Below are 18113 nucleotides of genomic sequence, written 5' to 3'. Positions count from 1 at the left end.
AACTCAGTATTTGTCATTGTCTTATTTACTGATGATTTTTCTAAAATGTGTGTTTGGTTCAACCCTCCAGATGGCTAATAAATAATAAAAAAATCCATTATTTGTCGAGTTTACTCCACAGCCGCATTTCAACATGTTAATTGAACGACTAAAAAATTGAGGAGGCAAAAGAAACACAGAAAAGGTCAGGAAACATTTATAAGAGAAACAAAAAGTCTTCTCTAAACTCCTTCAAGAAATAAGCAGCAAAAGGCTTGTTTGAAAGAATATCCTGTGACCTTACTGTCCAGCTGCAGACAGTCACAACAACCTGTGTGTTCTTCAGTTTCCCAGTTCTAGCAGGAGAAGAATCCTTTGTATCCCTGAAACTCAACCTGAACAGGGATGATATTCTGCAGTCTTATAAATACAGTGTGTAAATATAGATAGATAGATAGACAGATGAACCAGATATACTTTTAGAATGTAATATCCAGTTGTTAATTTTGCAATGTTCATATAACTTTCTTTGCCAAAATGGAAAGTAGGACAGGCTTCGGAAACAGCTTATCTGCAGTTTATGCCCTTAGATTTTCCTTTGTGGCAAAGGCCTTTATCTCATTCCTCTGGGAGTCCAACCTACCCTTAGTCTTCTCTCCACTCTAAACAAATGAATAGTTCCCTAGACCTGAGAAGCAAAAGGGCACAGTCACAGAGTACCAGCAGTGGCAGTGAACTGATGGTGCTACTGTTCATCCCGCCCATTTATTTCCTGCACAGTACCAAAGACTTTAAGGATTTTAATTTATACTGAACACTACATCTATACTGAATGTTAAATCTATTACAAGCAGGCAGCAGAGACAACAGAGGCAAACACGTGAAATAACTCTTTGCTGACCTTGGTCTGGTTTAGTACATTGCTCAGATGACTTAGCCAATTACTAAATTGCACAGCTCCAAAAATTATACTTAATAGTATTGCCATGAAATTGGTAATTTTGTAAAGCAGGCACACTCTCCATGAGAGCACCCTGCTCAAATCAATTGCACTGTCTCACAGTGGTCCTGACCTGTCCCTGTGCACAGGCAGATCTGTTCTGGGGAGATTCATCCTGCCAGCACAGAATGGAGCACCTCCAACCCCAGCAAACCCTGCAGTGGCAGATGAATTTATCGTAAGAAAAATTAAGGTGTTTAGTTTCCATTACTGTTCTCCTCCTGGAATACCTCCAGGGGAGATCAACTTTCACTTCTTCTCCCCTTATTCTGGTTGACAGAAGCTAATTACTGGATTTATCATGCCCTTTTCAGCACCTACTTTACACTTGTTCTGGCCACCTATGAGTTCCTCCTTCAGCCTTCTGCAATCCTCCCTGTCTCAAACCCAGCACTAGCACTATGCTCTACTGGTGTAAAAAACTCCCAGGAATTCAGATTCTGAAGTTCACAGATGGTTGCTTGGGCTTTTACAGAAGAGTGACACTGCAGATGGCCAGTGTAAGAAAGCCAGACACATTCTTTACCAAAATGCTTCAAAAGACATTCACGATAACAATCACACTCTCCTCTTGAGGAGAAAAGGGAGATAAATGTGTCCTGTGTGGTCAGATTAGTGAGTGTTGAGCACTGAAAGGGCCTGCAGGTATCACAGACTTCAGATTTTTTTTACAGGACAGTGTGGCCAAGTCTGGCTTTTCTCTCAACAACAATGCTGGGGCTGATCAATTATCTCACCTGCTGCTGCCTCTGCTTTGTTGCCAAAACAATACAGGGCTTTTGCATAAGCAGCATAACAGCAAGGGACCCTGGGGAAATGTATTTCCCTCCATCCTTATAACAAAAACTCCTTTACAAAAAATTGTGTGCACAACCATGCATACCCACGCAGAGTACACGGCCCCCATCCTGCAGACTGAAAGCTGCATCCTTTCCTCCCTCCCAGTCCAAAAAGGCTGGCAGATCTCCAGGATCTGGTCCTTAAAGCTGTACTGAGGAACAACCTCTATTTAACTAGTGACAGAGGCATCAGGGGTATTTAAAGCTTTCCTTGAGGAGAATGATGTCTTACAGTGTGACTGACAGAGCTTGGCAGCTTCAGGCTGGTATCATGAAAAACAAAGCCAAGAGCATCACCTGTTAAAGAGAGCACTGAGGGGCTATGGAGTTCCTGCTTGTGTGGAAGTGAGGAGAGGACTTCTGGAAAATGTATCATGTAAAACTTCTTTTCAACTAAAGCATTTAATTCCCACTTTGTTAGGGCTGCCTGCAAGTACTTCCTTTTCCTGTATTGTTTTCTCTGCTGTGGTGGAGGATTTTTGAGCCTCTGAGCTGCCAGTGTCAACCCATGGAAAAGGTGACTCGGTGGGAGATATGGAGCTGCTCCAGCTCCTGGTCTGGGCAGCTGCTGCCCCAGAGCTCAGGTAAGAGCACAGCTGCAGCCTGCAGGGGCAAACTCCTTCTTGCTGATCTGTACTACTGTGCACTCTACAGCAACCATTTTTCCTGAGGGTTGTATTAATCCCCTTCCTCACTGATGGATGACCTCCACAATAACAACACGTGTGGAAAAAAATCACATGTGATTCTGTGAATTTGAACAAGTTAAAGGCTTCTGATAACACTGTGTATTTTAGTGGTGTGCAGTGCTTTCTGCAGAAAGCTCAGCTCAGATCTCAGAGTGGTTACTGAAAGCTTCTGCTGATAATAAACAAATGATAAGAACCTACATCATTACCATGTGAATTATAACCTTAGACACGTCAGTCATCAAATCTCTTACTTCCAAAGATTTGCCTAACAGAAGCTGGAGTATTAACTTACACAGTTGATGATACATTGTTGTAGTGTTGTTCAACTAGTGTTCAAATCAAAAATAATTTGAATACCAATTAAAATGGACTGAGGTGGCAAGGAGGGACATACATGCACAAAAGGATTTTTCATGGTTAAAGACTGACAAGGTTGGAGAATGACTGTATTATCCTAATAGTTTTTGTTTTCATTAATGGCTTAATGAAAACATTTCCCTACTATTATGAAACGTGACTGCAGATCTTAAACACTTGAATGTGTGTTCTTTATCAAAACACATGCTGCTGTGGCTACAACTGATGCTGCACCTCTCTGGGATTTCAATGGAACCCAATGACAGATAAACTGTTTACATTAAAAGACTCTATCAAAGTTATTTTGCACCTAGTTTCATCCTAATCCATCTGATTTTTCTATAGCTTTGACAAGATGACCTCTCTCACTGTGTGTGCAGTATTGATGTCATTACTGAAGAGCTGTTCTTCAGCCTTTCTGCTGATAACAAAGTAAATGGAAACGCAGAGAAACCTTGGGGAGGTAAACAGCTTGTTCAGGATGCAGCTAAAAGATGGGAAAAAATACAACAGGAAAGGATATCTATTGTTACAAGGAAAGTGGTCACTGTTGCACTTCAAAAAGTGTTTACGTGATATGATGAAGGCATATTATGCCTTAGAACTTCATAAACTTTTAAAAAAATTAACCTGAATAAAGGCTTTGAAAGCTCAGCAGGCATTTTAAGAATTCAAAGCTCAGCCTATGGCTGATCACCTTTTTGGAATCAGATAGAAAGTCAAACATTTTGAATGGAATTACCTAATACTAACCTAGCAAAAAAGAATTGTCTTTGTGTAAAATACAAATGATAGAGCAGGGCCATGAATTACATTACATGTAGGGTTATTAAAGAAGTGGCAATAAAGTGGTAATTACTAAGGGAAGGAAGAAAAAAAATCAAATAGAAAAGAGAAAACATCTTATTGATTTGTTTTGCCAAAACAACTATACATATAAAATACTGAAAATGGAGCAGGTCTGTAACTAGTATCAAAGTTTTTTTGGTTCAAAAACACACAGAACGCTAGCAATGTGCTTTAAATTAAGTACACATTTAAAAGGTTAACAGGACTATTCCTTAGGCAGAAGAACAAAGAGGAGCTGGTTAAAGAAAATTGGGTACACTACAGCTACTTAAAATACTGTATCCAGGCACAACTCATTTGGATGCCTTTGAGCTCAAAGCTAATTTGAATTATACAGAGGTGCTTTAGAGAACAAAAATACTAACCTGTGTTTTATCTAAGCTCTTTTTGCTGAACTGAGCTACTAATTAAAAACCTTCACTACTCTTCCTAATTTCTGATGTATTTTTTTAACAGAGTAATGAAGCCATCTAAAAGCTCTGTCCTTCCTCAGAGAAGAGTGTTAAGATTAGCATCTCTGAAATGCCTTGTCATCTAATGATTTTAATAATAGCATGCCTGTCATCTGCCTTGACTGTATCTTTTGTAGCCAATCTGAGCATATTGTGCAATAGGACTCCTGAATGCAACACTGATGTTATGTTCCAACCTTCCTCTCAGTGACAATACCACAAGAGTTTGCAAACCAGGCAGTGCTTAAATGTAACAGTATCTCTCAAATAATACATTAAACAGATGTGTACCTGGTATAAATATGTGACATAAAAATCTATTGAGTTGGTCAGCGTGCATATTAAAAACCATTCAAGTAGGTCAAATTGTGGATAACTTAAAACTTTAAAGACAGCAATTTTAATAAAACTGTCAATACAATTTTCTTTGTAAAAACATTTGACACTGATTATGCTGCTTATATTGAAAGAGAAACACAAGGTCTGTATCTTTAGATCTTTTATTGAACTGTGAGCACAGCATCAATAACTGCTTCTCAGCTGTAAATGAAAATTGATTCCAGATCCAACCCATCGTTTTCTGTGTGTCTTTAATCTTTAATCCCAAATCATCCACAATGAGACATAAGAACCAGCATTTTGTCTATGGGACAAAGCATGTGTCATATGGCCACCTCCAAAGTGTGCACTGAAGACACTGTGGGTTGTGTTTACATGTGTTAGACGCAGGTGGCAAATGAGTCTCTCCTTGCGAGGCCCAAAAAGTGGTAACAGGAGTTTGCAGCTGGGGTGGAGTGACTGTAACTTGCCTCACGCTCTATGTGCAATGATCGATATGGTCCAAAGCTTTACAGACCTGAAGACTGAAGGGACCTGCAATGAACATCTCACTGGACCTCCTGCGTGTCACAGCCCAAAGAAATTCACTTGACAACTTCTGCATCAGGCCCACAACTGCCAGAAGGCTAACAGGAAAATAAAACCACAAGGTTTCTATACAATTAGCAGCAGTTTGGCACTAGTAGGTTGGTTTTCCAGTCAGCTCACACTTGCTGAAGCCTCTTAAGCCCTCTGGGATGAAATTAAGGTGTACAGCCTCCTTTAAGGAATCTTTTTCTTGGTGATATGTTGCTAGGCCATCATCACGTGTGCCTCAACCAAAAGAGACCTAACACTTATACTAAGGAGGGTTCTCCAAATCATGTTTATAACTTTTAGGAGCAATTTCCAGTTATCCTAAATTAGGTTTGAAGGGTGAGTGCCAAAACTCTTATTTACATCACTGACCGGAGCTCTCATGTGTGTTGTGTTCCTCCTCAGCAGTGGGGGGAAAAGGAAGGAGAGATGTTTAATACCTGAAAGAGTGTGAGGCCCATGGACCCCTAAAGAACTGCAGTACAGTTCACAAATAAGGGTGCTTGTTTTTATGAGTGAGGGAGGAAGACAGAAGAGCTTTGTTTCTTGCAGCCAAGATCCTAACAATCTTCCACCATGACAAATGGACTACTGGTAGTCTCAGTAGACAGGCTGATAGATCAAACTCTCTCCACATACTGTAGACCTTCACTAAAAGTTGAGATCAAAGTGCATCTATGGATCAGTGTCACTACTGACCTGCCATGTAAAATAAGAAGGGTCCCTAGCAATTCTCAAAGGACAAATCCTAGAGTTCCCTACTGACCACTGTTCTCAAAGAATTTCAATCTCTTTGAAACAAGAGTAGAAATCAAGGAAACAAACTTGATTTTTACCTACTGTGTTTTTATTAACAAAAATGAGTAAATGCTAGCTCATGTTTCACATTGGCTGCAAGCTTATAGCAGAAAAAAAACATAAAGACTGTAAAGACAATGATTCCATTTCCTTATAGAAACGCTGAATAAACCGTTAGAATGGTTTTGAGCTGAGAGTTTTAATCTTTTCTCTCCCTGCCAGAATGGAAATGGAGCTGGGGAAGGGCCTGGAGCACAAGTCTGATGAGGAGCAGCTGAGGAAAACAACAGTAACTGCTACCTGATAATATATTTCTATTTCTGTATTTTAGGCATCTCAGTATCACAATGTCATTTTGCAGGACTATTTGGGCAGATTTCCAGTAGACCAGGAAACCTGAAGGTGTCATAAGCCAGCAGGTTTGCACAAAGCACGTTGCACAAGTACAGGATTTTGACCCTTTGGTTTCATATGAGAGTGCAAGTCTAACTCAGTGCAAAAAAATACTGACTTGTATGAATAAGGGGTCAGTTTTCACCAGAAGGTAAATCTTTCCTGGCATGACCCTAAAGGATGGATTAGGTAGGTTGAAGGAGAACATTTAGGTGGTTTAAAAATAAATAAGAAAGAAAGACTCACTTATTGTTAACATTTCCCAGACTGAACAGATGATCCTATGCTGAATTATAGCATTACTTTCCTCTGTATTGCAGAAGTTTAAACATTTGAGGCTATTGCATATATAAAGTCAAATGAAGGATGAATTTAACCCAAAGTTTCATTTTTCTTCTGATAAGAATTTTGAGAATATGAATTTAACCAGCATTCTTTCCCAGTATTATCCATAAATATTTATAAAGTGGGAAGCATAGAGAATGACATGAGCCAGTTTTCTGAAAATGATTCTTCATTAACATCCCAAGTAGGTTGAAAGACTTTCAGTATTGATTTACAGCTACATGCTGAGGATTTTTCGCTCTCACAAATGGGAATCACTGGACTACTGGCTGTGGACTCCCAGCCCTTTACTCACTGACTGGAACAAAAACTTATGGACCCAATCTGCTTGTGTGCAATTGTATAAATGAATTGCAAAGTGCAAGCCAACTCTGTAGTTGTCTTTGTGGTCTGATGGAGTCATTTTACACCCACTTCCAGAAAGCTTGTCAATTCAGAAATTGAGTGCAAAGCAAGTGGAGGCTGTTCCCTAGTTAATTTGGTACCATGGAGGATAGAAATTCAGAACACATTGGCTGACATGGGTGATGCCATATGTGGTCTCTAATTCCAAGGTTAGTAAGACATGTTTTGGTTTCATTTAATTCATTTCACAAACTTTACAAACAAAACTGCCCAAATGTGTTCCTATTTGAGAATAAGTTTCCTCCCATGGGAAGAAAGAAAACAAGATTTTAGATAATGAATTCTGCAGCACCCCAAAATGCTTTTGATGCAAATATAGTAAACCAACACACAATCAGATCCAACCAATGAAATAACTGTCAGATTATAAGGTCTGTGCTTTTATATTAGATGTATTTACCTGTTCATTGTCATCTTCATCACTGCTGAGTTTCAGATCATCCTCAAGCATTCTGAAAAAGAGGAGAGACAATACAGAATTACATTTAATGAATTAACTTGACATACAATGGGCTAAATCTACACCTCAGCAAAGTCAGAGGAAAAGTTCTCTTTCAATTCAACACCAGTAAAATCAGACCTGTGGTATGTAAACTGATGAATACTCCATGTATGTGTGTATTAGTCCTTATGTGTGATGCTAGGGAAGAGCAAATGACTTTCAGACTAATCCATCATGAAGTTTGGCAGTCAGCTCCTCTTTCATGTCCTCTTCTATTTGCACATTGTCTCACGGTGATTAGTCCATATATACCTATGTGTATTTCTAAATCCAGACGGAAAATCAGCTCTGGGGCTGCTAAAAACTGAGAAAAAGTCATCCATGTTTCATTCTCGAATAAGGGCACCACTGATTTTCTTTGAGAGTGGTACCAATCCCCACCTTACCAAACTGGGAATGCAGAATGGAGAACAGCAGGAAGAGGAGGTGCTCAGGTGAGGTTTGATGGGACCTCACAGTTGTTAGTATCCAAAGGCAAACATTTTCCAAGCTAGGAATCTGATGGTTCATATCCCCATTTTTACTTATTTATTTTATATTACAAAGAAATCTCACAGGACTGCTCCCTGCCCTTGGTTAAAGGAGAAGGATATTCCTAAAAGATGTGGCTGCCCCTATGGCTCTTTCTTTTTCTTTGGCAGAAGAAAGAGTTGAATAATGCACATTATCACATTACAACCCATATTACTTGTTTTTTTTTTTTTTAATCCAAGACTTTGGTATGGAAAAATACACAGGGTAAGAAACCATATTATTTGCTGTTACAGAGACAGAAAAGGCCTTTTCTTTTGAAGCCTGTCAACCTGAAGAGACATGACTAAGCTGTCACCAAATAAACTTCTGTACAGCTTCCCATATATTCATGCTTTTATCTAGTGGCCCTCCTCAGAGCTGATATTCCTTGGGCACACTTCTACCTCACACCCATCTTTTCACCTTGACAAATTGTCTTATCACAGAATGACGTGTGAATGAATCAGCACATCTCACCCAGCTGTGACAGCCACTAAAATTGTGGAGCTCCCTTTCTGCCATCCTGAGCTACTTTAACCCATGGCAGGAGGCTTGCAAATTGCAATTATTGTTTCCTTTCTGCCTTGATGGAGACTGAAGTCTATGATTTTTTATTGTTAGCCTTTAAATAACTGTAGCAATCAATGGATGCTCTGTTAGGAAGTTTTTTTGTTTGAAGACTACGAGTAAATCACGGAAGCCTCCTGATACAAGGAATTTTAAAGAGGAGGCAATAATCCCGATGTGGAAATATCAGAGTAGTTGAAGCCCTGATGGTGATCTTAAAAAAAGAAAGTGAAGGAGATCTCTAAACCAGTTTGTAAGTAATCCGTCTTCCAGTGACCTCTGTTGTCGGGCAGCCCAGTGGTTACAAAGTATCTGGACACATAACTACTAGTCATTAACATCCTGATAAATGGCCGATGCCTCCCTGTAATACGTGAACCCATAAAAGCACAACGGTAGCACAGATAAAAAAATCTTCTAAAAGTCAGGATTTGTGGTGGGTTGACCTTGGCTGGACGCCAGGGGCCCACCAAAGCTGCTCTCTCTCTCACCTCCTCGTCTGGACAGGGGAGAGAAAATATAACAAAAGGCTTGTGGGTCAAAATACAGACAGGGAGAGATCACTCAGCAATTACCATCGCAGGCAAACCAGACCCGATTTGGGGAAATCAATTAGAAAGACTGGCAATGAAATCAGCGTAGGACAAGGAGAAACAAAACCAAATCATGAAACACCTCCCCATGCGCTTCCCTTCTTCCTGGGCTCAACTTCGCTGCCAGTTTTCTCCGCCTTCTCCTCCCCATTGGTGCAGGGATGAGGAATGGGAGTTCTGGTCAGCTCATCCCACTTTGCAGGTGGATCTGCTCCCCTGTGGACCCCCATGTGCTGCAGGGGCACAGCTGCCCCACCATGGGCTGCACCACGGGCTGCAGGGGAATCTCTGCTCCGGCTCCTGGAGCACCTCCTGCCCCTCCTTCTGCACTGACCTGGGTGCTTGCAGAGCTTTTTCTTTCACATATTGACACTCGTCTCTTCCAGCTGCTGTTGCACAGCGTTTTTTTTCCTTTTTTCAAATCTGTTATCTCAGATGTGCTACCATGGGCTTGGCCTTTGCCAGTTGTGGGTGTCTTGGATCTGGCATTAGCTCTGTCAGACACGGGGGAAACTTCTGGAAGCTTCTCACAGAAGCCACCCCTGAAGCCCCTCTGCTACCAAAACCTTGCCATGCAAACCCAATACACTATTTTTCAGGAATTATTAATCTTTAGAGGCCTGGACTTTGCTGATGAACAGAAACTTTTAATGTTGTTTATCTAGCAGACACGTCCATTTGTTTCCCCAGAGCCAATACTTGCCGTGCCATTCTCAATGTATCACTGCACCTCGATCTATCCACAGTCCCTGATTGTTATCTGCAAGTCTCATTACACTAGAAGGACAATACCCCCAGGAAACCGAGACCATTTTCATACAGGACTATATCATTCTGACTCTTAACTCTAATTCAATCCTACAGTCCTACTTTTAAACTACATCTCACTTTAATGTGTAAATTATCCACTGCTTTAAAGCAGCATTGCTACGTAATGCACTCTATTGTTATATATTAATGCAGATCTAAGAGGACATAATGCAAAGGATCTCTTCATGAATGAAACCCAAAGGGTGGTGTGTGTTTTTTTTCTTTCAGCTATTGGGTGGTTAGTTTTTTTTGTTTGTTTTTTTTGTTTTGTTTTTTTTTTTTTGTTTGTTTGTTTGTTTTTTCATTTGTTACATATTAAATTCCTTTTTGACATACCCTGGTAGAAATAAACCAAAAAGGACGAAAGAAATTCCATATTGGATAAATGGAAAGAACAAAGAAGAAAACATAAAAAAGATAAATTGATACACTTACTAAACTAACCCTACAGCCATCCGAAATGGCTGATTAATAACTGTCCTCATACAGCCTCTACTGCAGACACTTTCTAACAAGTACAGTAAGCACAAGACATGTTTATTGAATATTGAAAAATATAAAATTGATATAAAACATGATTAGTAGGAAGGACAACTGTTAGAGTTGGTTTCAGATAAACTAAATTTGCAGGATTTATGAGTTCCCTTCAAGAGACTAATGGATGTTTAGATGACTAGAGAGAGGAAAAAAATTGGATTTTGGTATTTCTTTAGCAGTTCCAACCTTATCACTTGGAGTATATAATTCTTCTTAGCCTGTTCTGCTAAATGAAGAATATGTCATTCCATTCAGTTCCAAAACTCAAAGGTTAAACAACTAAACCACCCAGATTCTAAAATGCATCACACTCTCCTGGCAGATGGAATAATTAAAGAGAAACTCAGTGTTGTATCAACAATAAATATATGGTAGCCAGAGAAGTAAGAGATTAAATTAAAAATACACAGTATGTGCAAATGAAAGTTGAATGCTGAAGATATCAAATAGCTTGCTCCCAGAGAATACTGGTTAGAAGAGGCAATATTTTACAGAATACAGAGGCCTAGATGGTCTTCCACAATTTTAAAATGTGCTTAATATTCTGAAGACATGGGTCACAGTAGCTTGTAGTGTTTAATGTTTCTATTAACTCTCATTTATAAGCAAGTAGCATCTGATTGCACTCAAAGCCCAATAAGGGGTTTTTAAGATTGCCAGCAACCTTAATCCAAGGTGACTATTTCACCATGATATCCAGACAGGTAACCCATTTCAGCCTCAAAGCCCTGAGACAGAAGAGCTCTGTATCTCCAGCTCTCTGATACACTGTCTGGATGGTCTGAACATGAAATTAGTCCCTCCTGAGTGAGAGGTCCCTGTAAATACCATATGATCTATTCTGCTCTATATAATTGTTCACTTCAGGAACACCCAGGCTGAAGATTACACAGTATATTTGTTATTAAGATTAGGACAGCTATTAATAAAGGCTAATTTGGTGGCTATGTTAAAATTACAATGAATACTCTCAGTGAGGGCAAATCAAAGAGAAAACTGCCTGTATCAGAAAGCTATCTCCAGAGCTGTTATGAATTAATTTTATTTTCTATTCTTCTCTGACCCAGCTGACATTATTATTGAATATACATGTACTTGTTTGTCTTTTCATCCATAGCTAATGCAAAACACCACTTTAGGGAAAGAATGGGATTAACTAGGATTTTTTATTTCATTATTAGAGCAATGCCATTTACTATAACAGTTGAAGTTGTGTCAGCACATTTATAATCTACAATTTTCAGAGGTTTATAATTTGGAATGTGAAATTATTGCAAAGCAGAAACGTTGTGACAAAGCAACACATTTATCTGTGGTGTAAGTAGGGGCAATCTCATTGACTGACTACAATACTCACTTCCTCCAGGGATGAACTGGCTCCCAGAGCAGATTGTTTCTACATTACAAATTTAGCTAGACAAATGGTTGAATGAAGGTTTTTTAGGATGATTTCTGTAAAAGTCTCACTAGAAATAGTAAGAACAAAATATTGTTTTTAGGAGCCTTCAATTTGTATCAGGCCTCAGAAGATTATGAGATGGGCAAAAATCAGAATGAGCTATTTTTATAACTTTTTGGCATAATAAGCTTTATCTTCTCTCTTTGACTCTTTCCGCATTTTTCAAAAATACAATTAAAAAATATGCCACGATAATAAACCAGTTTAAACATCATCAGTATCTGTTCATAATTTGTATCTGTTCTCTTAACAGACCATGTCAAACGATTACACAAGTCCCACCATGGCTTCTGTTTCTCAGTGGGACAGACTCTGCTTTTTACACTGTTTTCCCGTCCATGTTCAGCTTGAATGAGTCATAGAGTCCCTCGCCACTCCCAACAGTTGTTACAGCATGAGCTACTCAGATAAAATATAATTTTAGACACATTTTTTCATGAATAGTGAGCAAGTGGGCAAAGCTGCAGAGCGAGATGACCTCAGGCTTGATGAGACTTTTGGGGTGACTGGAATAGGTTTTCCCACTCATCAGTGCTGGCAGTAGCAAAGGCAGCAGAACTTCAGCTCAGCTCTGGGGTTTGGGCTGAAATTCCCTGGGGTCTCACCAAGTTCAGTTGCACGAACACTGAAACAGGACTTGCAGCCCATCTGAACTGTGAAGTTCAGCAGGTGTTTTGCGAACACCATTCCTGATGGCTTGGGATCCTGTCACCAAGCAGGTGAGGATTTGATTAGGAGACACGAGATAATCCCCTCCCTGAAAAAGCACTATTGCAATATCACTCAATTACAGTTACTTTTATAGAAGATTCTGAACTTCTCAAAGGAATATTTAAACAGCTCAACATCCTCCTTTTGGTTTAATGTTTAACTTATTTAAATGCTTTTTACAAATGAATAAGGTCTGGACTGAGAGCAGACTTCTGGGAATGCTATGCATTTCTTCCTGCTCTGTTTGTGGAGTGCTGGGCTGGGAGTCTACTGTGTTTATAATAACATGTTTGGTGACACAGCTTCCTCAAGGAGAAGGTGCTTAAAAGGCAGCATGAATAGGAAGGAAGGAGGACAGGCAATGGCGTTAACCAGACATACAGACATCCCATTCTTTTCTTGCCAGGTTTGCCTCTGGTAAAATGGGAATATAATATTCCCGTGCTTTTCAAAATATATTTATTATTTAAATATTTGGCTCATTCGTTTTTGTAAATCTTTAACATTGTCCTTGCAATCTCAGTGGGGAAACCATGCTTCTGTTCCATTAGTGGGGCAGGATGTATGGCTTAAATTTGGCTGAAAAGGCTGAAACTGTGACCAGTGACACAAAAGACACAGCAAAGTGCTGCTAAGGAGAAGCAGTGCCTGGTATGGGAAGCTTATAGAGGATGTGGGTGCTCTTCAAAGAATGAATTCCCTCCTGCTTCAACCTTCCATTGATAGATAAGGACAGTTTTAAATTGAGGTTTGTGTGCTTTAGATTGGAGCAGCATGTGCTACAACTAGTTATTCTGTTCGATATTAAAGACAGAGCTTAAACTGTTAGAGCAAATTTCACTCGTGAAACTTAATAAGACTTAAATCCAGAACAGGAAGGAATCAAATAAATGCCTTTGAGGTGAAAAAAGTAGTATATTGCCACCCTGAGCTAAGAAGCCCTTGTTACTCTTTTTTGCAGCAATACTGATGTGGAGGGAACACCATCCATGCAAACAGTGACTAGCACTGAGATGCAACCTTTTCTACCCCTGAACTTTCATGGAAATAAGGCCATCAGTTCAACACAGTCTCTGCTGGTTCACCCTGTGGACTTCATAGAGAACTTGTTTTTCATTTTCCTAGTGCATTTCTCTGAGGTATATAAGGCTTCTCTGAGAGTGGTAATTCAAAAGGTATCATGCAAATGACAAACTGTATAATGGAACTCAGATGTATTTCAAGCTTGTGTTGCACACACTGGAGCACAATTTTATCATTTATCAAGGGGAAGAGGGGGCCTGTGTGTGTGAAAACATCTAACAATAGATTTCCCCAGAGAAGTTCATAATACAGTGAGCAAAAAAACCGGGGAAATGAAAATAAATGGTAGAGTAATTCCAAAGGAAAAAAGAAGATCTTTTGTTTTTAAACATCCCATCGATAAATCTTGAAACCTGATATTCCTTCTCTTGCTGAAATGTGCAAGTCATCTTCAGATTATTTCCTCTCAGAAATTGTTAAGAGTTATGGTAAAAGAAAATCTCAGAAGATTAAATGGAATTTACAAGCACCATTTACCTTAATAGTCAGGGTCTTTCGTCCAGCAATTTTATACAGACTTAAATATAATTTATTAATTTTTCCTTCTCCTCATCCACCATTTTCTTTCATTACATTTTTGTCAATGATGAGGTTCATCTTGCAAATGCTTACTCACAGAAGTAACTTCTGCTCATTTAAGCAATTTCAGTGGCCTGAATGGAGTTACTTTGCTGAAGGTATAGATCAACTCCTTAGTTTTTAAGATGAGTCTGGATGTGGCATTTAGTGCCACGGTCTGGTAACCATGGTGGTGTCGGATCAAGGGTTGGACTCGATGATCTCAGAGGTCTTTTCCGACCCGGTTGGTTCTATGATTCTATGGACTGAAATGGCCTCCCTTTAGAAAGAACTGAAGTCAGGTTTTCTGTCTTCACTGCAAAACAGTCTGTGAGCAACAGAGGTACCTGTTCTCCTCCCTCCCATGGGAGAAGGCACACATTACCCTCCTCTGGCCTCCCTCTGGCCCAGCTGATGGAGGAAGATGTCTTGCTAAGACACACTCCATTTTGTGTTGTCACAAACTGCCTTAGTGTTCCTGGCACCATATCAGTAATTAGTGTAATTACAGCTGGTGAGAGAGAAGTAACCCCTGTGGTTATCTATTAGGTACCTCACAATTAGAGAGTGCACTTCATTACTCATCTCTCCGCATCATCTCTTAATTTCAAAAGGATTAAGCAAAATTAATTCTTTCAGTAGAAGAATTTCTTTATCCAGCCATCCATTAATGTCTATGTATAAAAAGCTCTTCAAGGCAACTAAGATATTAAGTTGCTACTAAGTGCATTATAACTACTTGTCTGTTGACAGGCATTTTGTGTTTCATTAAAGCTGAGACAAGAACTTTGGGAGGAGGGAGAAACCTATTACCAACTTTTATCTGTATATTATAAGCATAGATGGAAATCTGTATGTTTAGCAAGAATAAAACTCTAGCATATCCAATAACTTCATATCTCTATTGAGCTCCAATCCTGCTCCCAAACAACACTTCCAACAGAATGGGAGTAGAACTGGGTCAAAATATTTTAACAGTGTGATAGGAAGTTTTAAAAAAAAATCACAAAAAGCAGCATCCTTATGTTTCAAGCTGGTGAGTTGACATTTTTGCCTTAAGAACACTAACACCACCAGGTTTGCCTTCTGCCTTAGAAAAGTGCAATCTCTATTACATTGTGTCTCCCTCACTGCCCAATGACTCTTCAGCACAACACACAACTCTGGCAAGGACCGAGTATGCTGTATCATTGAAACAAAAAGGGGGGGAAAATAGGGAGAAAAGAGAGACAAGAACAAAGAAAAGTATGGGTTTGGGAAAAATAGAGGGAGGGACTTTTAGTTTCTAAAAATGCCAGTGTAAAACTTGTATTCTTTGAGTTTTTGAAGAATAAAAATGAGGAGCCCACCTTTTTTAGTGTGCTGAATTCTGCCAAAGTGCACAAAGCTTTTACTATTTTCCCTTTGATGAACTGCAGTGGCTGATATAATTTTGGGTTCTGCTATTTATCAAAAGCAATATATAGTCCAAGAGCCATTTCTGTGATACATACTCATTTCCAATACATTCCACATGAAAAACACCTGCTTACTCCAACCATATTTGATTAAAACTGTCTCCTAGCCAGAGCACCAGTATTTTCTCTGGTAAACAAGCCTTCTGTTGGCATATTTACACATAAAGGCTATGGGAACTTAGCACACAGTTAAACAATGATTGATAATTCTACAGCAACTTGCAAAGGTGACTTTAAAAAATCATACCAGAAAATATATTAAAGAAAGTTGTTCAACAGGGAACAAATAGCACAGGACTGGCTCATCTATCCAGTGTTCTACAGTGCATATGGAAGGATATTAATTTTGTTCATTGATAACATTCTTTTATTTTATTCCTTTTTAAATCTGGTAACAAAGTGAGTCCTTCAAGGAGCTGTTTGATGAGCTGTCAGTACCAACATGACATTTGCAAATCTTTCTCTGTGCACTCTTTTCCCCTTACATCTCATATCTGAAGAGCAGAGCTCTTTTGTTTCTGCAGATTGGAAATGAGTTGTGTCTGGTAAATCCAAAGCTTCAATAACCTGGGTCTGGAGTGGAAGCAGCTTTTTGTTGTTCATGTAAACCTTTATACTGATGTATTTTTGCGTCTCCTTCTGCCATTTGAACTATTTGTTTCTAATTTTGAACTGCTGTCTGCAAAGTTCAGTGCCATGGGGAGAGACTGCACTTCAGTGTTAGTGATAAGAATGACAGTGTGTCCTCAAGGCACTTCACAGAGACAGCACAGACTGAGATGAACTCTGTTCCTCTCTGGCAGGGGTACTAGGACTGCATGGAGCTGGGCACTGGGGTGATGAGGAAGAGAAACATCCAGTGCCTGCTATGAGATAAGGAGGCATTGCAGCTCACCAGTGACACCAGTCTGTTCCAGTCTGTTGACTGAAATGCCACCCACAACCCTTCCACACCCGGGAGGATCTCTGCCTCCTGCTCCTCACTGCCCTGGCACAGTCCTCTGGCAGGACCTCTGGAGAACGGTGGTAATTTTCCAGTCTTCCTCCACAAGATGAATCTACTTTATCCACCCTTCACAAAAAAGGGTGGATCTGAAAAGCCGAAGGAGTCTCAGAGAAAGCTCTTAGTGAGCAAATCAGAGCAGTTGCCTAGAGTTCAGATGCTGAGAACAGGGTGCCAAGTAAATAAAAGGTTCAACAGAGGCCAATTTATCCCCAGTTCGCAAATCATTTCCCTACTTTAAACTGTTTTAGCCATAACAGGGCCCAGCAACCTCTCAACTACAATTAACGTGAGAACTCCGTAGTCTCAATTCCTTAACAAAGCATTTGAACAGCGTTCATGGCCAATAAATGTTTATGCCCTGAAACCAAACCCAGGTACTGCTTGGTTACTGTGTCTGTAGAGGAGACACATCAGCTCCTATGGGTTCACAGCACTCTAATATGACGTGGGAGCTTTTCACTCAGTTTTCATAGCTTAAGGACATATGGAAGGGAAAACTATTTTATCTAGTAAAAACTGTTTCTGCCTAGTATTTAGGCTTATCAGAGTTTTCCAGCTTAAACTCGGATGCCATTGGGGTCACGTCTTGGTTAAGGAGACTGGGACAAAAAGAACAGAGGAAGACAGAGAAAGAAATGATTCTATTAAAATTCCATAAGAAGTACTAATAGGAAAGCAGAAAAGAGAAGGCAGAGGTGGAAGAAAAGGAGGTAAAAAATGCCAAAGGCAAACTAAACCCAAGTATCTCACAGTATTTTTCTAGTATATGCACTTGTGCCAGCCTCGGTTTGGAGGAAGGACAGAAGCGATAGGAAAGGAACAGAGATATAGTATCTTCTTCCTGATACAAATCAGATTTTTCTTCAGTAGAAACATCATTTTTTAACTGACCATTAGAAGAAATTTACTCTTATTACAGTATTTGCTGATGTGAGAAAATCTACAAACTCCTAAAATTAACTCAAGAGACCTTCAAAAGTGCAAGCACTGCTAGGATCTGCTCATCCCTTCACAGAAAGGATAAAGAGTATTTGTCAAGAAGCAAGCTGAAGGTAAAGCCTACCAGTTTGTTTCACAACACTGGCCTCTAAAAAAGGTGTAACCAATGTCCTCCTATTTGAGATAGTGTGAGTGGGCCCTGATTAATCAGATGAGTGGAGGAACAGCAACAAAGACTCCCTGACAGTGATCTAGGGTTTAAAGGTGTTTTAATCCCTGGGGTCAATTAGTCCTTAAGAACGAACTGTCGGGGATGAGTGTCCTGTAACCAAATAAAGGGGTCTGGCTTCTTAA

At 39.6% G+C, this 18113-nt stretch overlaps 1 protein-coding gene across 7 annotated transcripts in view; it reads right to left on the bottom strand.

The window, feature by feature from the left end:
- AFF2 (AF4/FMR2 family member 2) overlaps window positions 1-18113 on the bottom strand; it is a 336322-nt gene that overhangs the window by 88320 nt on the left and 229889 nt on the right. For all 7 annotated transcript variants that reach the window (XM_027690474.1, XM_027690479.1, XM_027690477.1 and 4 more), the window contains one exon: window positions 7425-7476. In XM_027690474.1, coding sequence (XP_027546275.1) covers window positions 7425-7476 — 52 coding nt within the window. The remainder of the gene's footprint in view (window positions 1-7424; window positions 7477-18113) is intronic.

The sequence above is a fragment of the Neopelma chrysocephalum genome, unplaced genomic scaffold (assembly GCF_003984885.1).
Source record: "Neopelma chrysocephalum unplaced genomic scaffold, ASM398488v2 Primary Assembly neopelma1_81, whole genome shotgun sequence".
NCBI classification, from domain to species: Eukaryota; Metazoa; Chordata; class Aves; order Passeriformes; family Pipridae; genus Neopelma; species Neopelma chrysocephalum.
This window is presented reverse-complemented; position numbering and strand designations above follow the sequence as displayed.